At 43.4% G+C, this 25,479-nt stretch overlaps 1 protein-coding gene across 12 annotated transcripts in view; it reads right to left on the bottom strand.

Moving 5' to 3' along the window:
* Positions 1-25,479, bottom strand: part of Arhgap26 (Rho GTPase activating protein 26) — a 774,669-nt gene that overhangs the window by 161,527 nt on the left and 587,663 nt on the right. For 11 of the 12 annotated variants that reach the window (XM_030250607.1, XM_017317984.1, XM_017317986.1 and 8 more), the window contains one exon: positions 9,439-9,475. In XM_030250607.1, the coding sequence (XP_030106467.1) occupies positions 9,439-9,475 (37 nt within the window). Of the gene's footprint in view, positions 1-1,620; positions 8,960-9,438; positions 9,476-25,479 lie in introns of those variants that run through there. The other variant, XM_017317991.2, reaches the window with a different exon arrangement.

Below are 25,479 nucleotides of genomic sequence, written 5' to 3'. Positions count from 1 at the left end.
TGCCACGGTACCACTGTAAAGACCCAACCCTGAGTCTTTAAAGCCACCAAAGCCTGTGGCCCTGGCTCACCCAGAACTGAGCACAGGTATTTGAGGAAAGACTGATTCTAATGGTTCTAATACGGAGATTCATGTGGTGTGTCCACACAGCGGCAAAAAAAATAATCTGACGGGTTACAGTCAGTGGTGGTTCTCAACCTTCCCGATGCTGTGACACTTTGGTACAGTTCCTCACATTGTGGTGAACATTGCTGCTTCATAACTATAATTTTGCTACTGTTATGAATCACAATGTAATTATCTGTGTTTTCCAATGGTCTCTGGCAACCCCTGTGAAAGAGTTGTGTGTCATGACCCACAGGTTGAGAACCACTGGGTCAGATGCTAAAAGACTGCTGATAGAATTGCTCTAGGTTGCTTCTAGTCTCCCAAGTCTGGCTGCATATGACTGCATAAAGAAACAAAGCAAAGATTCCATGCATGTCAAGAGCAGAAGCAAAGGACCCTGGCCATTGGTTTTCCTACTTCTCGGCTATATCTCTTGAATTCCATTGGCTCAGTTAAAATCTAGATACACTGAACTCCGTTTCTGTAAGTGATGGCCATTCGCATTCACTTACCATCAGCCCCCTCTGCCAAATCCCATGCCATTCTAAACAGACTGGTTTTTAAAAAGTTCCCTGTGTGTTAAGTGACGAGCTAACCAACTATCCTCCATGGCTAAAAGTCACCACTGCCTGATCTACAGATAAAGCTTTACTGGCCAGTACTCCTCCATTCACCCCCATAGCATCAGTGGCTGCTCTCACACTAGGGCCATAGAGGAAATCAACAATTCCGCAAACTAAAAGTATTTCCCCTCTGCCCCTTTACTGAAAAGCAAGATCTCTGTGGTAAATGATGGCATTTACAAAATCAACAAATTTATGGTGTTTGTGCCTCCCACTCATACCACACTAAGTACATATCAGAAACAGCTACTTAGAACGCTCCAGAGGTACTAGCGTTGAGACATGCAGCCACCAGAATTGAATGAACTGCCCTCAGGGGGCTTCAAGATAGAGAAAATGGCTACCTCCCTCTTTCTCCTCATTGTTCCCTGCAAGAGCAGATCTGTCAGTCCAATGGCTTTTCTCAACGCTGGGTTTTCCTTGTTCTGTGCGAGTTGTTGTTCTTTTGGTTTTGTAGCAAGGTCTCACTATGTTACCCAGGCTAGCCTGGAACTCTCTATCCTCATTTGGCCAGGTGATGGGAAGAACTAAACCCGGGAGTGATTAGGTATTAACATTTCAGATACTGTGCTCAACTTTAATTCTCACATTGAGTTTGTAAGACAGGAATGTTGATATCTCCATTCCTATAGGAAAGATAATGAAAATTCCTATAGGAAAGATAATGAAAGTATAGAGGGCCCGGTCATCTCTCTCCAAGAGTCAAGGGCCAACATGCTAATCTATATCAGCTCCACAGCACCCTATATGAAAGCACTAATCAACACCGCCAAATTTACCCTAAACAAAGCACTTCAGGGTCCTGAAGAGGTGATTCAGCAGTTAACAGCACTGGCTGCTCTTCCAGAGGACTTGGGTTCAATTCCCAGCAACTACACAGTGGTTCACAACTGTCTGTAACTCTAGTCTCAGGGTATCTGATGCCCTCTTCTAACCAACATGGGTAATAGGCACACATGTGATATACAGAGAGATGTGCAGCCAAAACACCCGTACACATAAAAGAGAGAGAGAGAGAGAGAGAGAGAGAGGAGGGAGAGAAGAGAGAGAAGAGAGAGAAGAGAGAGGTATAGGCCTCAAAATATCCATCAACTGGAAAGGACCATTAGAGCAATTAGGATAGAATCCTATTATGGAATATTAAATAAACACCACAAATTTTATCAAGATGTAACTTATATGGCACAGATAATTCTTGGACATTCTTAAAAACAAAATGGGAATAAGTTTATTCGCCATAATGCCAATTAAGCCAAGATCCATAGCAATAGTGGAAAATACTTATAAGACATCATTTTAAAAATTCAAGAATGAAATAGCTGTGGGCTTACAAATTAGTTTTACTGTTTTTGAAAAATCGGTTTGCTGTAGTTCCTTAATATTCTACTGTAACTTCATACTATTTAATAGCCAGAAAGAATATATATTTTTAAACTGCTTCAGAGTTCAGTTTGGAGATTCCGTGTCCACATCCTACAAACAAGAGACCACACCTCTAGCTCCCAGACAGAGCATTCCCCTGCTAATCATTGCTCTCCCCCCCTCCTCCGACTGTGAATAACCACCTTAGAGAGCACAGTGGGTCCCTCAGCATGTGCTGTTCTGCTGATTGCAGGGACAGCCTTGCGCATGCTATATGAACGAGCCCTCTACTAATGAGCCATGGCCCTGCCTGGAGGTTAGCATTTTCTAAATCTGTTCGGTCTAGATGAAATCCCATCTGAGGCTCATTTTTCAAATCCATCAGTTTGGGGCATTTTCCACAAAAGGTATACTTGTTGATGACATGCATATTATACACGCCTCCTAACCCCCAACAGAACTGGGCCATCTGTCTATTGCTCATGGTGCTCCCAGCCCTGCTGCACATCTGCACATCATAACTGCTTCAATGTAGAGCTATCTATTCCAGCTGAAGGTGTTCTCCCCTTGTGCTCACGGCTGTCAGTAGCATCTGCCCTTGTGGACTCAGATGGGGATTTGCTAGATGAGGACCTTCAGGAAGCCTGAACTCCTAAGGTTCCATCCAGTAATTAGTCCAAATAGGAGTGAAAGGGACGTGCTAACCAAGAGTGGGAGGCAGAGTGAACTGCTGCCATGATATTCTGAAAAGCCAAGTGCTCGGCATTTGGCTATGCTCTGATGATGTCTATGAGGAGGCAAGCCTGCCGCAATAAGGACTCGTGATATTAAATAAACCTAGTTAGGCTATTGATTTGGGTTGAGTCTCACATAGAGGGAGGCAGAACTATGAGTAACCAGATTAAGAAACTGGACCCTCTCTACTCCAATCCATCAGCTTTCAGCCTTTAAACTGCTGGAGAAGCAGAGGGGACCTGCAGTTCTGTTTTTTGGTTTTTTTTTTGTTTTGTTTTGTTTTGTTTTTGTTGCTAGTTTTATTTTTTAAGCTAACCTTTGAGGAGGTGAACAGTTAGTGACATTTATTACTTAAAACTTACATCCTAAAAGTCCTAGAGTCTCTCACTTCTGACCTGATTTCAATTCTCTGAATTTTTGAAGAACAAATCTCATAACTGTAGCCAAAGTTCTGGTGTAGAACAAGACTAACCAAGCATCAAAGTGGCAGAGAAGCCGGCAGAGTGGCGAGGAGAACAGACCTGGCCTAGTGCAGAGCCCTCCCTGCCTCTTGTAAGAGTGGAGCGGGGATCTGGAGACTGGACGGTGGCACTGGGGGTGGTTGCCCTGTCACTGAGAAGCTCAGGGAGCAGGAAAGAGCAGGAAATCAAGTTCTTCTTCACCAGCTGTAATTCCACTCTCCCCTTTTCCTTTTCTGTGCAGTCAGAATTGACCTTCTGGAGAGCTCCGAGCTTCTGACATTGTGCGAACAACCAAAGGAAAATTCTCTGTTCCCGGGACTACTGATTACTCGATGAGCAGCTAAAAGAGAAGGTTGTCTTCTGTCTTTAATATTTTAGGAAGACTTCAACCAAGAACATACAAGACCTCTAGACAGAAAACTCAAAACAAAATAAAAGGATGTTCGTCTGAATAAACAGAAAGACATTCAAAGTTCTTAGAGCAGAGGATGGGATTACAGATAAAAGTGTTGGTTTTCCTCAAAATCGATCTATTTAATTAACATAATCCTAAATGCAGATGAAGGTCTCATGTTTGAGGAACTTACTAAATCTATTCTCAAAGAATAAATGTCTACAAGTAGCAATGTCAACCCTAAAATGGCATTAATAGGAGGGAGGGAAGGATGGATGGAAGGACAGAAGGATGGAAGAAGGGACAGAAGAGGGAAGAGAGTAGAAAGTAAAGACTCGGGTGCATCGTCAGCCCTTGGGTTAAAAGGGCCTTCTTCAAATAAGATTTGAAAACTAGGAACCAGAAAAGAAATCAGAGACAAAATTTAAAAGATGCAATGACTGTATAAAGAATACAGCTCTGTAATGTGCACAAGGCCCTAGGTTCAATCCCAGCACCAAAGAACGACAGCACAAATAACATCAATAGGTAAGAAGACGGGAAAGTGTACTTCAAATATCTAATTGCAGGCTGGATACTCACTTCAGTGGCTTGCCTAGCATGTGCAAGGCTCTGGTTCAATCCCTATCACCACAAAAATAAGATAAAATGTCTACAATTAATAAAGATTAATATCTAAATAGAAATAACTTTGCAAGTACATGGGGAAAAGATGGCAAGCTGTCACGGGAAAATGGACAAAGGACATGAGCAAGACATTAAGAGACTAGGATGCCCAGAGGACTGGCAGGCAATGTGAGCAGAAGCTCAAAACTCTACTTACTAGAGAAAGGAACGTGCTAGCACGTAAAGATATTCGGCTAGTAAGGAATCACAGGGCTGAGGAACAGAGTTGGCAGGAATGGGAAAATGGGCACGTAAGGCTACTGGAAAGGTAGACAGACCACTATGGAGAGCAAACTAAGCCTATCATGGACCAGAGAGTTTAACCCCAGGACAGCATCACACAAGGTCACATCATAGAGATGTGCTGTGGTGATGAGAACTTCAGAGCGGAATACAGCTGAGGAGGTGGGAGCACGTCTCTTCAAAACCAGATGATCCACCTTCCAGTGGGTGGCAGACCACAAAGAATGATGTAGATGGCTTCCAACGCATGCTGAGGGGGACAAAGACAGATCAGAGCAAGACACAGGGCTGTTTTTTATCATTTAAGGGCAGGGCTAGATAGAAGATGCATTTTTACAAGAAATGTGCTTTAAAAGTACAAACTAGATTAGTGGTCTAAAGTGTAAACTAAAGTACAAATGGAGGGGAAAGAGAAGAGTACAAATTAATACAGAAAATGGAAGATTCACTATGATAATGTACAGGGAAGGAAGATGCAGGCTTTCTACCTGTGATGTAAACAGAACATGCAGAAGAGAAAACAAAAAGAGCCGGGAAGAGATGTGCCAGTATTGTCTGTAGCCGTCTTCTCTTTAGCAAGTGAGCAATGCGAAAATATAGCGGCCAACAGATGTCATTATGAATCGGTATAATGCCCTCAGGCACTGTATGCCCTGAGAGAAACTTCACATCATTGCAACAAATTCTGACAAGTCCACAAAAGAATTCCCCTCCGAACACCGCTGGCTCTATAACAAGAGGTTTGCATTCAAACTCCCACCAAAACATTTGAGGAAACAAAATACTTACATAGTTTTTATTTGCATACTGACATTTGGAATTTGGTCAGAAAAGCAATAATCAATCCTCAAATCCCTATCAGACTGACTTCTTACCTTTAAAAGAGCTTAAACTGGGGCATTAAAAAATGGTAGAAAGACCAAGATCCCAAGCAATAGTGAGCGCTATGTGTGGCAGATGAGCCCAGTAAAGATGGAGAGAGACAACAGTGTCAAGGTGTGCGCTGGAGCCAAGTGGGAGAGAATCTACCCTGCATGCCCAAGGCCCTGGGTGCAATTCCTAAATAGAAGACAGGGAAAGAATGATACAGCAGAGGATATTAATACCAAGAAAGGAAGGCAACACCAACCCAGACCACTAATCCCTCACTGGCCTGGAAGTCAGTGAAGAGCCAAACAAAATGAAGCAGCCTTGAAAAGGTGGCTGCTACTTTTCATTCCATCACAACCTCTCCTTCTTCCTACATAAGGTGAGCTCCACGACGGACACAGGCGAATCCCCCCAGGCTGTGAGTAACCGGAGGCAGAAACAGATGCTCCGGCAGAGTCTGCATCCCTCATGGAGGACTCTGCACTACCCTTTGTTCAGGCAAAGTCGAGTAAATTTGTCTTGTGGTCAAAAATACAACCACTGGGGTTGGGTACAAATTTGACTAACTTGTATCCTGGGAGCTTATTAGCCTCAATTTCCTCATCTACAAATCAAGCCAAAGGTCCCCGACAAACTTAGTCTAAGAAACCTTTAGTACCTGACGCACACATATCAAGTGGTTACTTCACAGCCATGGCTGTAAACGACTCTAACAGTAGACAATGTAGCTTACACGGAAACACACTAGAATCTGAACATTCCCAGCAAGCCACTTGCCATCCTGATAGTATCTGATGATCAATGTAGCTTAAGACACTTTCCTATCAAACACCCAGATCAATCCCATGACTTTGCCCTATATTTGTTCCACTGCCCTTATTTTGAAAATTCAATAAATGTGCTGCAGGCATCAAACATTAAGGTCTTCCTTGTTCAATATTTTCTTTCTCCTTTTCACATATTGGTGTGTGTGTGGTATGTTTGCGTGTGTGCTCATTTGCATGTGTGTGTGGGGGGGGGGGTGCATAAGAAGCCCAAGGTTGTGGCTGGCAATGTTCCTGGTTCGTTCTTCTACCTTATCCTTTGAGGAAGGATCTATTAATCAAATCCAGAGCTTTCCAACTAACCTAGTTTCACTAGCCAGATTGCTCAGAGATCCTTTGCTTCTGCCTTCAAGGGCTGGGATAACACACGGCTGCCATGCCCACATTGACATGTCTGTGGGCTCCACAGATCTAAACCCTGGTCCTCTTGCTTTGTACAAGTGCCTTGACTGCTGAGCCATTGCCACAGTCCTCCTGCCTCAGTTTCTCCCTCTGTTGCTCTGATAAAATACTCTGAAATAAAAATAACTTAAGAAACTAAATTTAGGGCTGAATATCTCAGAGGTTAGGAGTGCTGGCTGCTCTTCCAGAGGTCCTGAGTTCAATTCCCAGCAACCACATCGTGGTTTATAACCATCCATAATGAAATCTGACACCCTTTTCTGGCTCTCAGGCATGCATGCAGGCGGAACCATGTATACATAATAAAACATAATAAACAAATCTTTAAAAAACAAAGTTTATTTGGCACATAATTTTGGGTTATAGTTTAACACTGTGGGAAAGTCAAGGTACCATAACTTGAAGTAGCTAGTCACATCACATTCACAGTCAAGGGCAGAGAGCTGGGAATGAAAAAATTCATGGTACTCTGACCCTTCTCTTTTCATCCATTCCAGGGCCTAGCGCACAAAACAGTGCTGCCACTTCAGAGGGGATCTCCCCAGCTTCAATTAACTAACCCAATTAATTCATTAATTAATTCATCCAATTAAACTCTCTCATAGGCATACCCACAGGCTAACCAAACCTACATATTTCTTTACAGAGGCTCCCTCCCTAGCTGATTCTACAGACTCTGATTATGGAAAGACACCACTTGCATCCTTCATCTTGTTAAAGGCTGCGTACTACTCTAAAATTTACTCCATTTAATAGATTCCCTAACTGCTCTCTTGCATTTTAAATAAACAGTTTGTATTTTAGAAATGATCACTGAGTCAAAGGCTAGCCACTTCCGGAAAACTTCCAATCATACTCCTGAAACAGTTGTGGACCAGCCGGACCTATTAGCATACCCATCAATAAAATCATTTCAACTAGAATGTTTTCCACCTCTTGACACTTACACAAAGAAGCAGGTTCATAAAGTCAACAGGTGCAGGTTAGCATGCAGCAGAGAACTCTGTATGCACTCATCCACAGCTCCTGGGGTCTCTAGGAGTCTTTACTAAGAAGCACAATGACCTGCCTGAGGCCAGGAGTGGGAAGACATGCTTTCAGCCTGTGGGGTATCCATGCAGGCCTCCTATCCCAGTGGCCTCCCTAATTTCCCCTGAGAAGCCTTCCAGCTCCCATTTCATACAATATGCTAGACACCATCCATCATAGTATATTGTTTTTCCTTGGAGAGGCACACACTATACTCACTGGCTGGTATCTTTCCTGGGAATCTCACTCTTCACTTTGTATCCTGCCGACAGCATCCAGAAGGCCCCTTATTGTTGGCTCCTGCATCCCCAGAGCTGGTCTGTCTGCCAGCCTGTGTCTTCATTTGCTCCACCACCAAGGCCCACTACAGCCTTCTATTGCTTCTTTGCTGTTAAATCTCTGAGTCCTGCTCCCTACCCCTTAGCCAAAGTTAACCCCAGACACTTTAAACAATCTACTTAAATTGGGGTCGGGGGAGAGCTACTTCTTTGTTTCCTTGAACATTTGCTTAAAATGTTTTCCTTACTCCATTTTTTGAAGAGAAAACAAAACCAAACCTGGCTTTTCCTCGCATAACGAAGAGTACAATCTTGTCAGTTGTAGTCATTACAAATCACTTAATATTTTATCTGGATGTTCTGGCAATGGCTGATATAGCCAGGTTGGTACAATGCTTATTTTATCCATGAGGTACTGGGTTCAAGCCCCAGCACTGCATAAACTGGGTTTCCCAGTTACACTATCTCAGCACTCAGTAGGGAGGCAGAAGGGTCAGAAGTTCATCCCTGGATGGGTATTTGAGGCCAGCCTTGGCTAAAGAGTCTTTGTTTAATTTTTGTTGTTATTTTAAACTTTTGGCAAAGTATTTCAGAAAGAAACATCTGTTTCACAATGGCTAATGGCCTTCACAAAAGAAGAGGAAGAGGAGGAAGAAAAAGATCATCAGCAGCAGCAACAACATCAGTGAAAGGCTCACACTTCTGTCTACTGAGAGAGATGGGCTGCTCTGCTCCCAATCTCCCGGCACTACCACAGTTCAGGGCAGGGCTTTTGTAGAGCAAAGCTGAGGCGGGAGTCAGTTTCCTCTGTGCCCCTGGGGTACCCCAGAAGGAATTTGCTTCTTGTCTTATGAACCAAGGAAATAATCAGGTTGCTGGGCTTGCCCAGCAGGCATCTCCTCTAATACTTTTGCCTTTGCAGTCACAGGTGCCCTCCAGGGTGCTGAAGCGGGGAACTGGCCTGCTGCAGGAAAGTGCTGTGTTCTAAGAGGCTGCTGCTCACCTCTATCAAAGAACAGTATCTCCTCCCCTCACTGCTCTCTGCTCTTTCCTCTCAAAGAGCCATATAGGAAACAGAATTAGTAAGCAGTCCACCTTGGCTACTGCCCTTGCTGGGATGGCAGACTGTGCCAGCGGCTTTGGCTCTCCGTTGCTGGTTATTAAGCCGTTTATAAGTGGTGACTGCAGCTACCATCTTAATAAGGCCTGGGACCACCACGTGAGATAATGCTTATAAGAGCATCACAGAAAGCACGAAGGGTTGTTTAAATCCAAGAGGTCACTACACTCTTAATCTTGCTCTGGAATAACCCTCTGAAATGTGGCTGACCCAAAATGCCCATGGCACCTCCTGGTGGCTCAGCCTTGGTGTGGCGACTTCTCCAGGCCTCCCCTCCCACCCCCAACTCTGACTGCAGACTATTACCCACGGGCCATACTTACTCCCTTCGCTCTGGCTGTCTCTGTTGGAGTTGTACACCTGAAAAATAGAAATAAAAATTTACTCTATGTGCATTTTATACTGGTCTACAGACTCACTGCAGAAAACCCAAAGATGGAAGGAGATTTCTGCACCCTGGCCCCAGTAAAAACCCCCTCAAGAAATGACTTACTTCCCAGCATGCACTTAGCTGTTCTCAAATAAGCATGGATCAGAACCACCTGTGAAACACTAGTGTGTGGGGGGGGGTGGTGTGGTGGTAGTGGGTTATCTCATCTTTTTTTAAATGGCAAATAAACTGATTTGTGTATATACATCAGAAGAAGAGAATTCAAAGTGAGTTATAGATCATTAAGCATTAACTGCACACAAGACAATGTCCTCAGCATTTCACAGAAATGATCTCCATCTACACCACTGCATGCTTGGCAAGAGCACTTGCTCCACTGTTGTACAGCTGGAAAATGTGAGAGGACTTGAGGTTTCACAGCTGGTTAATGGCAAAGGGACATTATAAACTGTTGAGTCCTGACCCTGGGGGTGAGACCAGTCCCTTTTATTCTGTATGTAGATTAGAATTTTGTAGAGAGAAGCTATCACATTTTCAACACACCTTCTTAAATGGTTGCTAGAAATCATCTTAAGAGACACTGGTCCGATGGTAAGAAGGGAAATTTCTTACTATAGAGGAGACAGTGGCTACTGCAAAAGGCAGCTAGCTGCTCTATGAAGGTCAAGATAGAAAACAGTAAACAGTAAAAAGTGCCAAGAGGTACTTAAATATCAGGAAAGAAAACAAGTTATTACAAAATTTAAAAAATGTAACTTATTGCAAAAAAAATGTCTAATTAGCAGAACCAATATTCTTTGCCTATGCTGCAAAGGGAGGCTGGCATTCTGCCTCTTTGGGATGCAGTGTCAGGGCTCTATCACTTGTCAATTGCAAAAATTATTCTGTAAATATCACATGTGGCCTAGGGTCCACACAAAAGCAAAGGGTGGGCTGGGCTGGGCTGCTGGCCACGTCTATTCCTGAGGTGCTGTTGCTATGAAAAGAAGTATGGTGAAGCCTCTACTTAGGAAAACAATCCCAGGGCCAGATCTGCCCGTGTAGGTATGGAAAGGCCTGGGAGGAAGCTGGCATCATAACTTAAATATCTACTTATCTATTCAACCATCCCTCGGGATGCTGACGGTCACTCACAGCTGAGAAATATTTAATCCCTAAAAGAACTAAGCCAAGGATTTCTGAAATCTATGCACTGAACCCCCGAAGGTGAGTTTTCTACTAAGAATGCAGAGGAATGGCTAGTCAAGGGTGGGGCAACGGGCTCAAGTAGGCCATAGCTGGCCTTACTTTCTCTGGGTCTTCATGGCTCTGTCTAGGAATTGCCCCATGTCAAACCCCAAATCCAAGAGATCATCCTGCTTTATTATATATCAGGTGTATTATACTTATTCTCTATAGAAGACTGAAGCTATACAGCCACTTAAAGATCAGAGGACAAACATAAGAGTCTGAGAAACAAGGCATCACAAGAATGGCTTTGGCCTGGACTTCCCCACCAGTCAGCTCATTTGGCCGGATCCTATTAGTTCATCTCCGAGATGGGGGTGATAATAGTTGCTTGGCATATGCCTCCCCTGCCTGCCGTGAACATTCAGTGAGATTATGTCAAGAGGAATAGCCTGCAACAGCTCAAGACAAATGAGGGAGCTCTGGCCTGTGTTTCTGCCAAAAAGAATAGCTCAAACTTCATAGACTTTGCAAAAGACAAAACCCCACAAAGTCTAGGTGAAGGCCTCCACGGAGGTTGTGCTGATTCCCAACTGAAACAAAGTTTCAGGTGGCTCTATGAGCAGCATCCATCACTGGGATAAATGAAGTGTCTGGACTTGATTGGTCTTTGATAATGGATGTCCATGGCATTACACAAAGGTGACAGAGAGACTTGGAGAACAGCAGGGACTCTAGGTAGCCAAATGCCATGGCTTCCTTTGGCTTCGATGAGAAGAGTTTTATTCAAGTGGTTATCAAATAAGGGATACTGGTTTGAAAATTTTCCAGTCCTCTGCAATTCTTTTGCTTGTGTTAACAAATGCAACAGCCGGGCAGTGATTTGAGTGCCACGGATAAAGACGGGCAGACTCTAGGTGCTCACGTGAAACTTTGCTACCAGTGAAGAAAACAAATTTACAAATATGATTCCTTCAAATATTGACAAGTACAATGGAGGTCCGAAAAGGAGGCAATGTGGGTCTGGTATGGGGTAAAGCTCCCCTGGAGAGAAACTATCCCCATGAGTTTAAATAATAAAAGAGGAAGGGCTAGGTACTTGTGCCCAGTAAGTGCCATCTTACTGGGGAGAAGGTCAGTGTAGTTGACAACCACCGAATGCCATACAACCACGAGGACTAAGGACAAGGCTGGGAGGTACAGCCAGGTCCCACCAGGGCCTTGCTCAGGGATTGATTGGCAGCGACCCATCACGACTACACTCAATAACCTCGGAAAGCCGAGTAAGGGCAACACGGGAGGAGACAGCCTTTGGCCAATTTATTTGTTTTTCCTTCCAGCCCTCCTTGATCACTGCATTTCTCCAATTCAATCCGAACAGTCTATCCAAGAGAAATGTGTTCACATTGTAAAGGCAAAATCCAAAAAGAGCTTTCGGCTCTCCTTAATTAAGAGGCAAAACCATGCCAAGTTACTTTCCTTCCAGGTTTCCTGAGTCTCGGGAGACCCCTGCCTAGAACACCCAGGCATGCTGAGTTGGAGAGGTCTGATCAGCGAGCCAAAGACACCAAAAGTATGTGCTACCCCTATCCTCCAAGGCTGTGCCATTCATCTCTGTCTCGTCTGGGTAAATGAGCCAAAGACAATGGGTTCTGAAATAAGGCTAACGACCAATCCTGCCAGGACTATGTGATCACATGACCCAGCAAGGTAGACCAGGGCAGGCAGCAACTTCACAATAGAGAATGGCTTCGGAACAGCACTAGAGAATGGACTTTTACAAAGTCCCCATCCAATGCTTGAAAGGCCAAATGGATTCGTTTTAGTGTCACTATCACTGTGCATATGCGTAACCTGACAGCGGTGAAGACGACATCGGCGACAATAATAAAGTTAAAGTGATATCAAGGGCAGTCAGAACAAGTGAGTCATAGGACAATAACTTACTGTTGAGTCAGCAATAACTTACTGTTGAGTCAGAGAGAAGATGGAACTGGGAATGCTCTTGAGATCCAGCCTGACAAAACCACCGCCCGTCCATGCATCCCACTGGTGGCTAACGTGGAAGTGACACTGCATGAACCCTCAGAACCAGAGAACTCCCATCTGTGATAATCACCATGCTGGCAAGGCAGGACTTTCACAGACACAGGGCCCTGCAGGTGCCCGAGTCCTTACCCAGAAACTACAATGGGGGAACAATGTAATAAATCACAGGATGCAGAAAACCTTCATCTGCTTTCTCTGCGACCAATGTGATTTGGCAATAGATTTTCTGAACTGCTGGGCCAATTCAATCTACATGTCCCCAGAGAATTTTTATAAAATGCACACAGTCATTTGGATTCTCAGAATTTTTCTGTGGGTAACCCTTTGGTACCATTATCTTATCTAAGCCATATTGAGAAAGCACAGACAGGTACTTCTTTAAAAATATATAAATGAAGGCATGTGTAAAATAGTAATTTGATGAACCAATCTGACTTTGGCTGCATAGCTGCATTAGCACTTGGCCATACACTTCAGAACAAACTCTATACAAATGAAGTCATTAGAGAAGTAGGCTCATAGGCAAACTTATTTAAAACTATTGTTTTAACCAAGGAGGTCAACTAGTCTGGCCCCCTGGGGGCTATCAGAGACTGAGCCAGCAACTGAAGAGCACGCATGGGCTGGACCAAGGATTCTAGCACATATATGGCAGATGTGCAGCTTAGTCTCCATGTGGGTACATCAACAACAGGAGCAGAGGATGTTTCTAAAGCTGTTTCCTGTCTGTAAAAGCCATTCCCCAAATGGGCTACCTTGTCTGGCCTCAGTGGGAGAGGATGCACCTAATACTGCAGAGAGTCGATGTACTAGGGTAGGGGGATATCCAGGAGAAGGGGATGCAGTCTGTGAGGGGGAACTGGATGGGGGGGGACAGCAATCAGGATGTTAAATGAATAAATAAATAATGAAAAAGCAGTTAAAATGTGTATTTTATTATGGAAAAACCCTGTTGTTTCTACATGAACTAAACTGTTTTACCTAAACTCAGCCCCAAACTCTGATTCCTTGAGGCCTCTTCCAAGTAACCGAAGATATGTGCGCTCACCCCACCTGACTGTCTGTCCCCTGGTATCCATTGTGGGGACATAACATAAACACGGTATGAGTTAACATCTTTGAACAGTGCTCAGGAGGGTTCTGTATTACTGGACATTGTGTGTGGCTGAGACAGGCTCCCCCTGTGCTATGCTGGAACTGTAGACCCTTCTGCTTCACGTCCTGAATACTATGGCTACAGGTATGCACTCCCACATACATCTGCCCTTGCTTGAACTTGCACTTTGGGGTATTTGCCCCTCAGTGTTAACAAGGTCACAGTAATCTGCCATAGTTCAAACTGTAGATTTACCATTTGCACACACATCACTATATATTCCTAGGCCTCAGTCTTTTAAAACAACCAGACAACCAGATAATGGTTCAGCCATTAAAAGCACATGATAATCTTGAAGAGGGCCTATGTTCAATTCCAATTCAGCCAGCCACAATATCTATGCTCGGTCCAGCTTGGCAAATAGCCTGGAGATTAATAAAGGGGTGGGGGCTAGTCAGTAGTTAGAATGACAGCAGAGTAACCATTATGTAAGCACACACTTTCCACCTATTTAAACATAACAGTAATTTTACAAACTTCCAATTAGTACAAAGTATGGCAGTAAATAATGAAAACCACAACCAACCTGAGGACATCTAGGATACCAAGGGAAATCCTTCCTAAAAATGATGAGCACACAAAGAAAGCTGGCCAGCAATGGCAAGAGGAAGACACGGAAGGATTCTCAGCAGAGCGAGCGACTGGACACAGACCATTTTAGAGACTTGTAATGTCACCCTTGAGAAGTGACCAGTCAGACTCCATCCATTTGTGGGCCACCACCCATGAAATCCCATAGAGACAGGAATTGTTTGAGCTAGGGAGACCTCTCTATACAGGGATGGCCACGTGGAGAAATGTGTAAGGAATAGCCATGTCTGAAGCAGAGGTATATAAAAACCTGTTTGAGCAACTTAGAATAAAGAAGGATGACTCGCTACTAGAAAAGACAGAGCTCAGAAATGGGAAGTACTCGTGCCTCACTCCCATCACAAATATGCCTCTCATTGCTTCAGGCTGAGTGACAGGCCTGCTCAAGAAGCAGAAAGAACTGGCTCTTGCTTCTCTTCCATTCCTCAGTGGGCAACCTACCCTTGACATCCCCACTCCAGAGCTACAGCTTGCTGTCTCAGGGAGGCTCTCTCAAAGGAGAGCCAATAAAAACATATTTGACAGTACTTTGCAAGAATCTGACCCTGAACAAACATCAAATCCCAGCTCTTGTCCAGCAGAAGTACACATAAATAGGGTTCAGTAGCTAGCATGTAGCAGGCTGCTTAAAGAGCACTGATTAGGAAGGTAGGTTTTAAGTGCAAGAAGTCAAAAAAAAAAAATGATGTGTCCCCTAATCCCTGTGTTAGAGTTGATAAGGACAGAGTTTTATCTAGACCTAAAAAGTAAGCCAGGTCTACTATTTCCTGGGGACTGTGTCTCGTTCTTCTGGAAAATTCTCTAGGAATCTTTACTTGACAGGGGAATGTAAATATATATAGAACTCCGTACTTATAACAAGAAAATAAAAGGCAGGCTTTTCTTGTTTGGCTTAACTCAAAGTTATCAAACTCCCTTCCAAAGCTATTTACTCTCTCTCTATGGCTCTTTGCTTCACACTTGCTCTGCATCCTGCAGGTGACAAAGGCAGCAGAGGGTTGTGGAGTCCAGTGTGTCACTAGGAAGCTCTAGGATGAGGGCTGAGAAAGGGGCTGTCTGCAGGACAGGGTTAAGTTCCCTTTCCAATGCAATCATAAGCAACTCGGGACTCAGGCAGTCTCATGAAAGGAGCGCAGCAAAAGGTGAACCAGATGACTGGACTCCTACAGCCATGGAAAGTCTGTCAATAATCCCTGAAGCCTTTTTATACACCAACACAACACCATGTGATGCGTAAAGCTTGCTGCTTGCTGTTCATCCTGATTAGGACACGGATGATGGGTAGAAAATAAGCTTGGTTTCCTCCGAATTCAAGCATTACCAGCTAGTTAATGCTTGTTAATTCAAGCATTTACAGCTAGGAAATAATTATTCCTCAGCTACATTAGAGAAAAACTAAGAGCACCTGCAGCTCCCACCACTGCTCAGTATCCACACTCCTCTTTTGCTTGGCTTCATCTTTGCATCCCAAGAGAAACCACAGCCCCGAAGTCTGTATGTTTCACCTGGGGCAGACCCTAATTGCATCTTCAGGTCCATCCATGTGACCCAGACTCTAAAATCTACTGCATGGGATTCATGCCAAGTGAAACCCAGTCAGTAGCATTTGATCTTACTATTTAAATAACAACAACAACAACATCCACCACTACCACCACCATTGGAAAGGAAGGCATACACATTGCTAAAGGAGTGAGATACTTATCTAAAGCTTTATGGACAAGCCTACCAATCATGGAAGTGAGTGAAAGGAACCAGGCAAACATAAGGACATAAGGAAAGCCACACTATGAAGGGACACTGGATTCCAGTATCATGTAAGCCTATTCATCTAAACATGTCCAGGGGTCATTCTTGATCTTTCCACAGTGAGCCAGGAACATCTTAGTTCTTTTTATAATTGTGACCCAGTGGCTTACAGCCAAGAGTTGTGGAATAAAACCAAAGCAACAGCAAAACCCTCAGGAGAAAAAAAAAAGTTCCAATGCTATCACTTATCTGGAGCTAATTTCTTACCCCATTCCTTTCTCTATTGCCCTAAGTCAGATTTTCTTTGACTTCTCACTTGGACTTGGATATTGACCTTCCCTCGGGACTTACTGACTCCATTGTCTCTGTCACTGTTCTAGTCTGAGGCATATATCACTCTTATAAGATGCTTCCCTAAGCCTCAGCTTTGGATGAAGAAAAAAGAGAAGAGTCTTTAAGATGTCACAGTATCAGTGTTCAAATTTTCAAGGGCTGTTGTGTGGAAGACAGAGAATACGCACTTCCTCAAATGAAGTGAAGGTGAAGGGAAGGTGCGATACAAGCAAGCACCCATACTGCACTGGTGCTGCAGAGCTCTTCATGGCCACTATGGCACTGGGACTAACGTGGAGTCACTCTTACAGGACTGAGCTTGTCTTCATTTAAGGGTAACCCTTGATATTCCCGGGTTTGACACATTTGGGGGACTTAATCACAATATAGGCCTTGGACAAACTCCAGAACAGGGGGAAATTAGTGTAAGTGGGGCAGTTAGGCGGTAGAGGTGAACTGTTGGCTTAAGAGACTTCACAGTAATGCCTGGCTCTACCACTTTCAAGTTCTGTGCCCTCAAATGATATCTGACATTTCTGAATCTGTTTTCTCATTGTAAAGTAGAGCTAAGAAACAACACTTTATGAGAGCATTGTGAGAAGTAAAAATAGCTCTCCTGGAGCCCAATGAGCTCAAATATTATTTGCCTTTGTCTACGCTTTCCACAAGGCTTCCTAACTCCCCTGAGGCTCACAGACCACCTGAATGGCTCCTTCCTTTGACCTCCCACTGCACTTACAAGTCAGTTCTGCAGAACTTAACACTTCCAAGTACAGCCTTTCCTTCTTCGTTATTTCCATTCTCCTCTGAGGAAAAGATCCTTCTACTGTGTGTATGGAGAGCAGGGTAGGAGGAAATGGCACCAAATACAGTGCCAAGCATAGAATCAGTGTCCAAGAAATTATTCATCACTAGAGGACAGGATGGGCTTAAGACAGAAGGTGCCGTTCCTTCCTGGGTCCTTCTCTTTGCCCCAGAAGCAAGACTTAAGGAGCTGGGTGAGTGGATTTTCTATATGTTAAAGCCTTCCCTTCCTGTCTTGAGTGCAGCTGGCACCTGGGCTTCTCAGTGTGAGACATCACCATTGAAGGTGACATAATTCCCAAAGGAGAGGTGGCACACAGGTAGCAAGTGATCACCAGAGCCTAGGGATAAGGTAGGCCTTTCTTTCTGCTAGTTTCTAGTCCTGGTGATTTAGGCATGAGGAGAAGGTCTCTGTGGTTATTTACTCTGAATGTTGTGGGTACACCTTCCCCCCACCCCCACTTTGATTCGTGTGTTGCATAAACACTGTTGCCATAGTTATAATTCAGGAAGCTTTGTTGTTTGACCTCAGGAAAAACTTGATCTCAAATCAGGATAACACCACAGCAGACCATCAGGGGGTAGGAGCTGCCAAATTCCTTCAAGCTTCTAGAAGGAACTACTGTATTTTGGGCAACAAGCAGAGGAAACAGTGTGTTGCAGTGTTATGCAATTTCCTTGCATTTCATATTCAGAAATCCTAAAAACCCCTGAACAAGCAACTTCCCTAGCTTTCAACGGAAGATCAGTATCTCCGCCAATATAAATAAAAACTGGTTGCAAAGGAGGAAAAAAGAAATCTGTGTTCAAGTTAAGAAAGGATTTCAGGGACAGTTTAAAGGCAGCAGAAAAAGCACACGCTGAGTTCTTCTTTGCCTCCATGTGATATGGAAAGAGCCAAATCACCCCAGGACGTCCACACATCTGGGTCTAAACCACCCAGCCTTGGAAACAGATCCAGTTCACTGGCCAACCAGCCTCATGCATACTTCTTTCAGTGACTACACTCTGTTCTCCCTCCATAAACCAACCTCCTCCAATACAAGCTAAGAATGTACAGTCAGTGTGGCCAGTAAGGGACACCATTAGATCCCAACAGTTTACTAAGGACATTCTCAAACACACAGGAAAGTCTAGAGAGGGGTGAGCACATGCATAACCAACCCTTGCCACCACTGAGAGTCTACTGCATGGTCTTCCGCCCACCATCATCACACAGCTGTAGACTCTTTGATAAGCACTGAGATCAGGAATTGGCATTAAAACACTCCAGTGTGCATATTATTTACTAAAGTTTGGGTATCATAAATAAGGCCACTTCAAATATTTTTCTCCAAGTATTTGTGAGAGCACACATGTTCATTTCTCTTGAATACCCAAAGGTAGAACTGATGAACTACAGGTTATAATACTGTTTGTTATTATCAAATAGGAAACTTTCTTCAGTGTGATTGTACCAATATCTACCACTTGAGCATCGGTGGCAATTTTAGCCTTTTCGGGTATGTGAGGGAATAAACCCACCATGGTTTTCTGTGCACTTCCCTATTGTTCGTAGCAAGCACTTTTTCATGTGTTTATTCGGTATTCTTAGCTTTCCTCTATGGTGTGTCTTCAAAACTTCTGTCTGTCTTCGAATTGGGTTGTTCTATTAATGCAGAGTTTTACAAACTCTCTATATACTCTAGACTTGGCATTTGTGTAGTATATGTCTACCAACATGAAGGTTAGCCTATGAATCTCATAATGTTGCCTTCTGATAGACACAAGTTTTTAATTTTAAGAAAGCCAAGGTTTGGCAGGGTCCCTGCCTTCTGTGTCTTATGAAGAAACTTTTGCTGATCTAAGATTGCTAAAATCTCCCTGTATTTCCTTCTGATGACTTTTTAGTTTTGGTCTTTATGCTTATGGTTCGTCTTGAATTAATTCCCCCTTAGTTACTGAAGTTTGTAAACATAGCTCAAAAATAACTCACGTTTGAAATTCACTGGCTTAAAAATAAAACTTCGGATTGAGCATAGTGATGCACACCTTTAATCCTAGCAGCTACAGGGCAGAGGCAGGCAGATCAATGCAAATTAGATGCCATAAATCTATACAGTGAGTTCCAGGCCAGCCAGGGCTCCATAGTGAGACCCTACCTCAAAAAACTACAAATAAATAATAAAACTTTAGGGATATGAAAAACTAGCCTGTTTAGCTTCTCTTTTTCCTTTCTCTCCCGCCTCCCCTTCTATCGCTTCCAGAAAGTTATGTAACTCTGGAATACATTCATAGAAGCTTTTAGCAACTCCCACAGCACAAACAATTCCTAAAGCTACTTACTCCCTATTGCCTCAGCTTACAGAACAAATGTGACACACTAAGGTGCACATGTGCTTGAGGCTAATTTTCAGGATGCCCTTTTGACTACATGGCTAGCTGTAGTTGCAGTCTGGAGGGAGTTGTGAAAGCTGACATGTTTGGTGGTCTTGATTAGTGAGTCACTGACTGACTAGGTTCCCTGGTGAAGCCTCCCTTTCTCTGAAGCTTATTTTACTAATGTATCAAAAGGAGCCTTACAATGGGCGAACTCTGATATTCTAAACAATCATGTCCTGTCATATTTAACATCCCATCATCTGGAATGGACCACTTTAAGTCTTGGAGAGCTTTCCGTGAAGTTGAGAGTTTTTTATTGCACTAGGAGGGCAAACCTTCAATGCCACCAGCAAACAGCTAAGTTGAGATTTGCTAGCAACTGGTTAGGAACAAAGAGGAACAAGGAAGAAGGAAGGGAGGCTGGGTGGAGACTGTTGACCGAAGACCACTCAACTTACCAAGCCATGTGAATCAAACAGATCAGGGGTGGGACTGCAAGGCTGTACAACCACTATTTTAATCAGTGTAGCAGTTCCTCTGGATGATGGGAATCAATCTGTATCAAAATCCAGCTATACAACTCTTGAGCATATATCCAAAGGAGGGACACTTCATCCTACCACAACGGTGCTTGCTCAACCCTGTTACTGCTGCTCTATTCATAATAACCAAAAAACTGAAAACAATCTAGATTTCCACCAACAATACAATAGAACTCAGTCGTTAAAAATGGAATTATGAAATTTTCAGGTAAATGGAAGGAACAAGACTATCATCCTGACTGAGGTAATCCAGACCTAGAAAGACAACTATGGTATATACTCACTTATATAGGGATATTGGCTGCTAAGTCACAAGCAAGCTACAACCCATAGAAGCATAGATCTCCCTTGGAAGGGGAAACAGAATAGATAGCTATGGATGGATAGAGTCAGGCACTGGAATAGAGGATCAAGAAGGGATGGACAGAGAAGAGGAAATGAAAGAGGGAATATGGGGAGAGACAGCTAAAATCAGGAGCCATTTCAGTGGTAGTGTGAAAACCTGATATAATAGAAGCTTCTTGAAATATATACACATATGAAGGCAATCTAAATGAAATAGCCAACTAACAGAGGAGGCAGAGCTCCAACTAGACATATGTCACCAATCAAAGCTTCCAGTATTGGGAATGAGTTACAGCGAATTGAGTCATTGGCCAAAGGCGTCCCATGGGAACCTCCAAACAACCTAGGTATTTGTTGAGGTTGCTCTCTACAAACGACAGCAAATCCCTGTTGCTGCAGACAACTCCATAAAACTCACAGAACATGGAGAAGTCGAGCTGTCGCCTAAATAAGGCCTTCACTCCCATGGCTAGTGTTCTTGGTACTGGAAGGTATTCTGCATGCTACCAAAGGAGAAATATAAACAACAAACCAGCTAAAACTCTTCCAACCTACAATGGTGTCCTGCCTGCAAGACAGGCTACTGCAATTACAGCACAAAGCTTGTGGGAGGTAACCATCCAAAATCTGATTTGATTTAAATCCTACTCCGTGTTTTTCATACCTGATGCTGCTTAGGTGACCAAGAACCTAAGACTAGATAGATAGCCCAGGAATCTAGGGTAAAATCAAATATTACTGATCAAAGAAAGAGAGTGAGAGAGAGAAAGAGAAAGAGAGAGAGAACATCCTTATAAAATGACTCCCAATGACATTCTGCTATACTCATAGATCAGTGCCTTGCTCAGCCATCTTCAAAGAGGCTTCCTTCTGCAGCAGATTGGAATAAGTATAGAGACCCAAAGACAGACTTTATGTAGAGGGTGTGAAACTAAGAACACTCAGCTCTAATGTGATTTCTCCATCAAATCCCCACCCCCAAGCTAGAGAACCACCCTGACCCAAAGGAAGAGGAGGTGGAAAGAGGATAAGAGCTAGAGTGGATGAACGAGACCAAGGAAACAAGGCTTTCTAAGGACAGTAGGACTGACGCAGATGTAAATTCACAGAGACTGTGTCCACATGCACAGGGCCTACTAGGGTCTGCACCAGATGAGATCCTAGTGCTAAAGGGAGAACTTGACATGTTCTCTCATCCCTAACCCAGAAACTATCTCCAATCAATCACTAGTTGCAAATGAAAATTTAGTTTTCTCCAAGGGAGTCTCACTGGGGAAACAAACTACTTTTAAAGGTAGGCCATATGCCCACCAGCAGATGGCCAACAGAAAAAGAACTCAATGACATCATGGGAGGTTCTTTGTCTCATAATTTCATGTCAGGACTTCTTATCATTCTTTTAACTTTATATTTAGATGATAATGCTGATGATTACTATTAGTATTAATTTACCCTACAGGTCCTTTGTTGTACTGGCTGGTTTTGTGTCAACTTGACACAGCTGGAGTTATCACAGAGAAAGGAGCTTCAGGTGAGGAAATGCCTCCATGAGATCCAACTGTAAGGCATTTTCTCAATTAGTGATCAAGGGGGAAAGGCCCCTTGTAGGTGGGACCATCTCTGGGCTGGTAGTCTTGGTTCTATAAGAGAGCCGGCTGAGCAAGCCAGGGGAAGCAAGCCAGTAAAGAACATCCCTCCATAGCCTCTGCATCAGCTCCTGCTTTCTGACCTGCTTGAGTTCCAGTCCTGACTTCCTTTGGTGATGAACAGCAGTATGGAAGTGTAAGCTGAATAAATCCTTTCCTCCCCAACTTGCTTCTTGGTCATGATGTTTGTGCAGGAATAGAAACCCTGACTAAGACATTTGTGTATATATTATAGATTCTGGTTTTGCATCTTACAGGATTCCTGAGTATGTGAATAAGTGTGTTTCTATGTCTATATCTGTTTCTTGTGCCTTTCCTTGGGCCCTTTTCCTTGTTTTGTACTATTCTGATTTGTCTTTGTTTCTTTGTCTTATCTTATTTTATCTTATCATTATCCCTTACTTGCCTCTTTATTTTCTAAAAAGAGAAAGTGGATGGATCTGGATGGTAGGGAAAATAGGAGAAACTGACAGGAGTACAGAGAGGGGAAACTATAGTTAAAATATATTATACGAAAAAAATTCAATAATAGGAAAAATATCAGACATTTATAGAAGAGGCCTTTACAAAGTTCACATTGAAAGTACAAAGTAGGGACCCCCCCAGATAGCTCAACATGTTAAAGCATTTACCATATAGCCCTGGCAACCTGAGTTCACTCCTTGGAACTCCTTGGAAGGAGTGACTCAAACCCACAAAGTTGTCTTCCAACCTCCACATGTGCACCCACATGCATGTAGTAGATCGTTGTTCCTAAGTCTCTGGTTATAATGTTTTCATTAACCAATCAATATGGAACCTTGTTTTCTATATGTTTCTGTTTAAAGACAGCTACTTAATACATGCTTTTTGCTCATTAATGTCAAACTCACAGCCAGCAGCATACTAATTCCCAAGCAAAGCTCATCCAAGGTGTACTTGTGTACGATGTCAAAAGCCTCAAAACAGCCTTCTTCCACTTAAGGACCATAAGAGCACTTGAACACTATGCATAAGAGACCAACTAAAATCAAAACAACACTAAGAGAAAACATGGACATTTTTTAAATGCCACTAAATGGACCAGGAAAAGGACAATTATCTCCAGGTGGAGAGCCAAGAGCAGAAAGTGAAGTATCATCTTATACAAGAAGGGGACACACCCATTGGGGAAATCACATCTTATCAGTCTACTCATGCCTACCCATGAGATAGCAAAAATGAACTCACTTCACAGTCATGAATAATGAGGAACAACTGTACATGTGTGGATATAAGTATGAAACAGACACATGGCATTATATATGTTCATATATATACACATGTAAGCCTATGCTTATGAAGGTTTTGACAAGACAGCTACCTTCATACACTCAAACACTACTTTGTATCTGTTTTGTGAGACCACAGCAGAGCCAAGTTGCGCCAACAGACTGCTTGCTGTAAGATGACATGTCTAATCCACTTCACTGTTTTCTAGATGGTTGTACCAATTTATGCTCCAAAGAGAGAAGTATTATGAGTTATACTGATCACTCCTTAAAAATTCCCAAAGCTGCTTCTTCAGACCTCTTCTCTCTCACTCCTGGAGAGATCTGGACATTTCACAGATTCTCGAAGCTCCCGCCATGGGTGCCTGTACACAGACGGTGCCTCACTTCTAGGCCTGCGACTCCAAACTCCCCGTGCTCACCTCAGCAGACTGGAAATTTCCCTAAGTCTCCAACCCAGCCTCCACTCCTAAGAGTATCACATTCCATCTCGTATGTCAGCCCCTCATCATCCTACCCATTAGACGCAGATGGTATCACCTAAGCAAAGGAATTAGACAGTGGCAGCGGAGTAGCCTACCACTCCGATGCCTGGTACTTTCGAAATGCTGCAGAAAGAAACTCACAGCATTGCTTTTACCCCAGTAACCTAAGCCTACAACTTCAAAAGCCTGCATCTTGATTTCCACCGCAGACTGGATGACCATAACTTGATTTTGCCTTTAACATGATGGTCAAAGGCACTTAATCTGAAATCCCACGTCTCCCACTTGGAAAAGGAACATCAGGGGCTTAACATACCATAATAATCGTTTCCTTTCTACCCCCTCCTGGTCTTCATTCTCCCCATGTGATTACAATACAGTTGTCCAAAACCTTTCCTGGTCTTATCCCTCCGTACAGCATAATGTCCTTTTCTGTGAGGCCTCTGACAAGTTGACCTCACTATCTCTCAGCTGGCTTTTCAATTTCACCATATAAGCAGCACTGTGCAATCACTGGCTATTTTTTTCAGGCTTGCTCCATGATCTCCTACATGTCTTCATTCCCACCATCTTGCGGAGAAAGCCCTTGCATCCTCTGCTGCCTGAGCACACCCCCTTCAGCACCCTGCTTGTGTGTGCTTCTTCTGGAATGCAGCCTTTGGCTCCCCAGTCTCAGACCACCTTTTCATTTTAGTACACTGCGTGCATGACTGACAGTGATCTTCCACGCTGAAGTAATACCAAAGCAGTAGGTTATCCTCACAGACCCCCAAAGGCTTTGCATATAGTAGGGTTTTCTCAGACATTAGAGGGATGACGCAAGGAACCAAGGACCCAGAAAGTGCTAAATATGCACAGCCCAGGATCTACTTAACATTAACGTCTAAAAGTGGCAATCCAATCACCCTGAGCAGTTCTGTAATTTAAAATGAACTTAGGACTTAAAGGAGCACTTCAAATCTGGGAAGAGCAAACTGCCATCTGCCTTCCAGCATTTTAAACACTAAACTGCTCATTTACAGCTGTGTTCACACCGAGTAGGTTAAGCATTCGGCAGCAGGGCTTAGCACAGAATTCCAACAGTGCCCGCCTCCTGTCAGGCATGAGCAGAGCAGGGCTTTTCATATTATGACCACTCATGGGCCTCTGCAATTCAAAGGCTGTCACATGTCCCAGGAGTGTGGCAATCCCAATCAGAGTTCATTTCAAGTTGCAGGGAATAATGAATTATTCAATAAACAGGGTTGTGACATCAACAATCATTTGGGAGAAGAGAAAGGGTGAGTCCTGCCTTATTTTATACTCTGATACCAAAATAGAAACCAGGTGCACATTAACTTTAGAGTAGGGATTCATTCAAGGAAAGACAGAAAAAAAAAATGAAGTCACTCCCCACTTTACATAAAGTGCCCTTATAATAAATATGAGAAAGGAAAATGGACCCAAACAGAAAATGTGAACAAATGACAAACTGCTTACAGAGAAATATTCATTC

The sequence above is a fragment of the Mus musculus genome, chromosome 18 (genome assembly GCF_000001635.26).
Source record: "Mus musculus strain C57BL/6J chromosome 18, GRCm38.p6 C57BL/6J".
NCBI classification, from domain to species: domain Eukaryota; kingdom Metazoa; phylum Chordata; class Mammalia; order Rodentia; family Muridae; genus Mus; species Mus musculus.
This window is presented reverse-complemented; position numbering and strand designations above follow the sequence as displayed.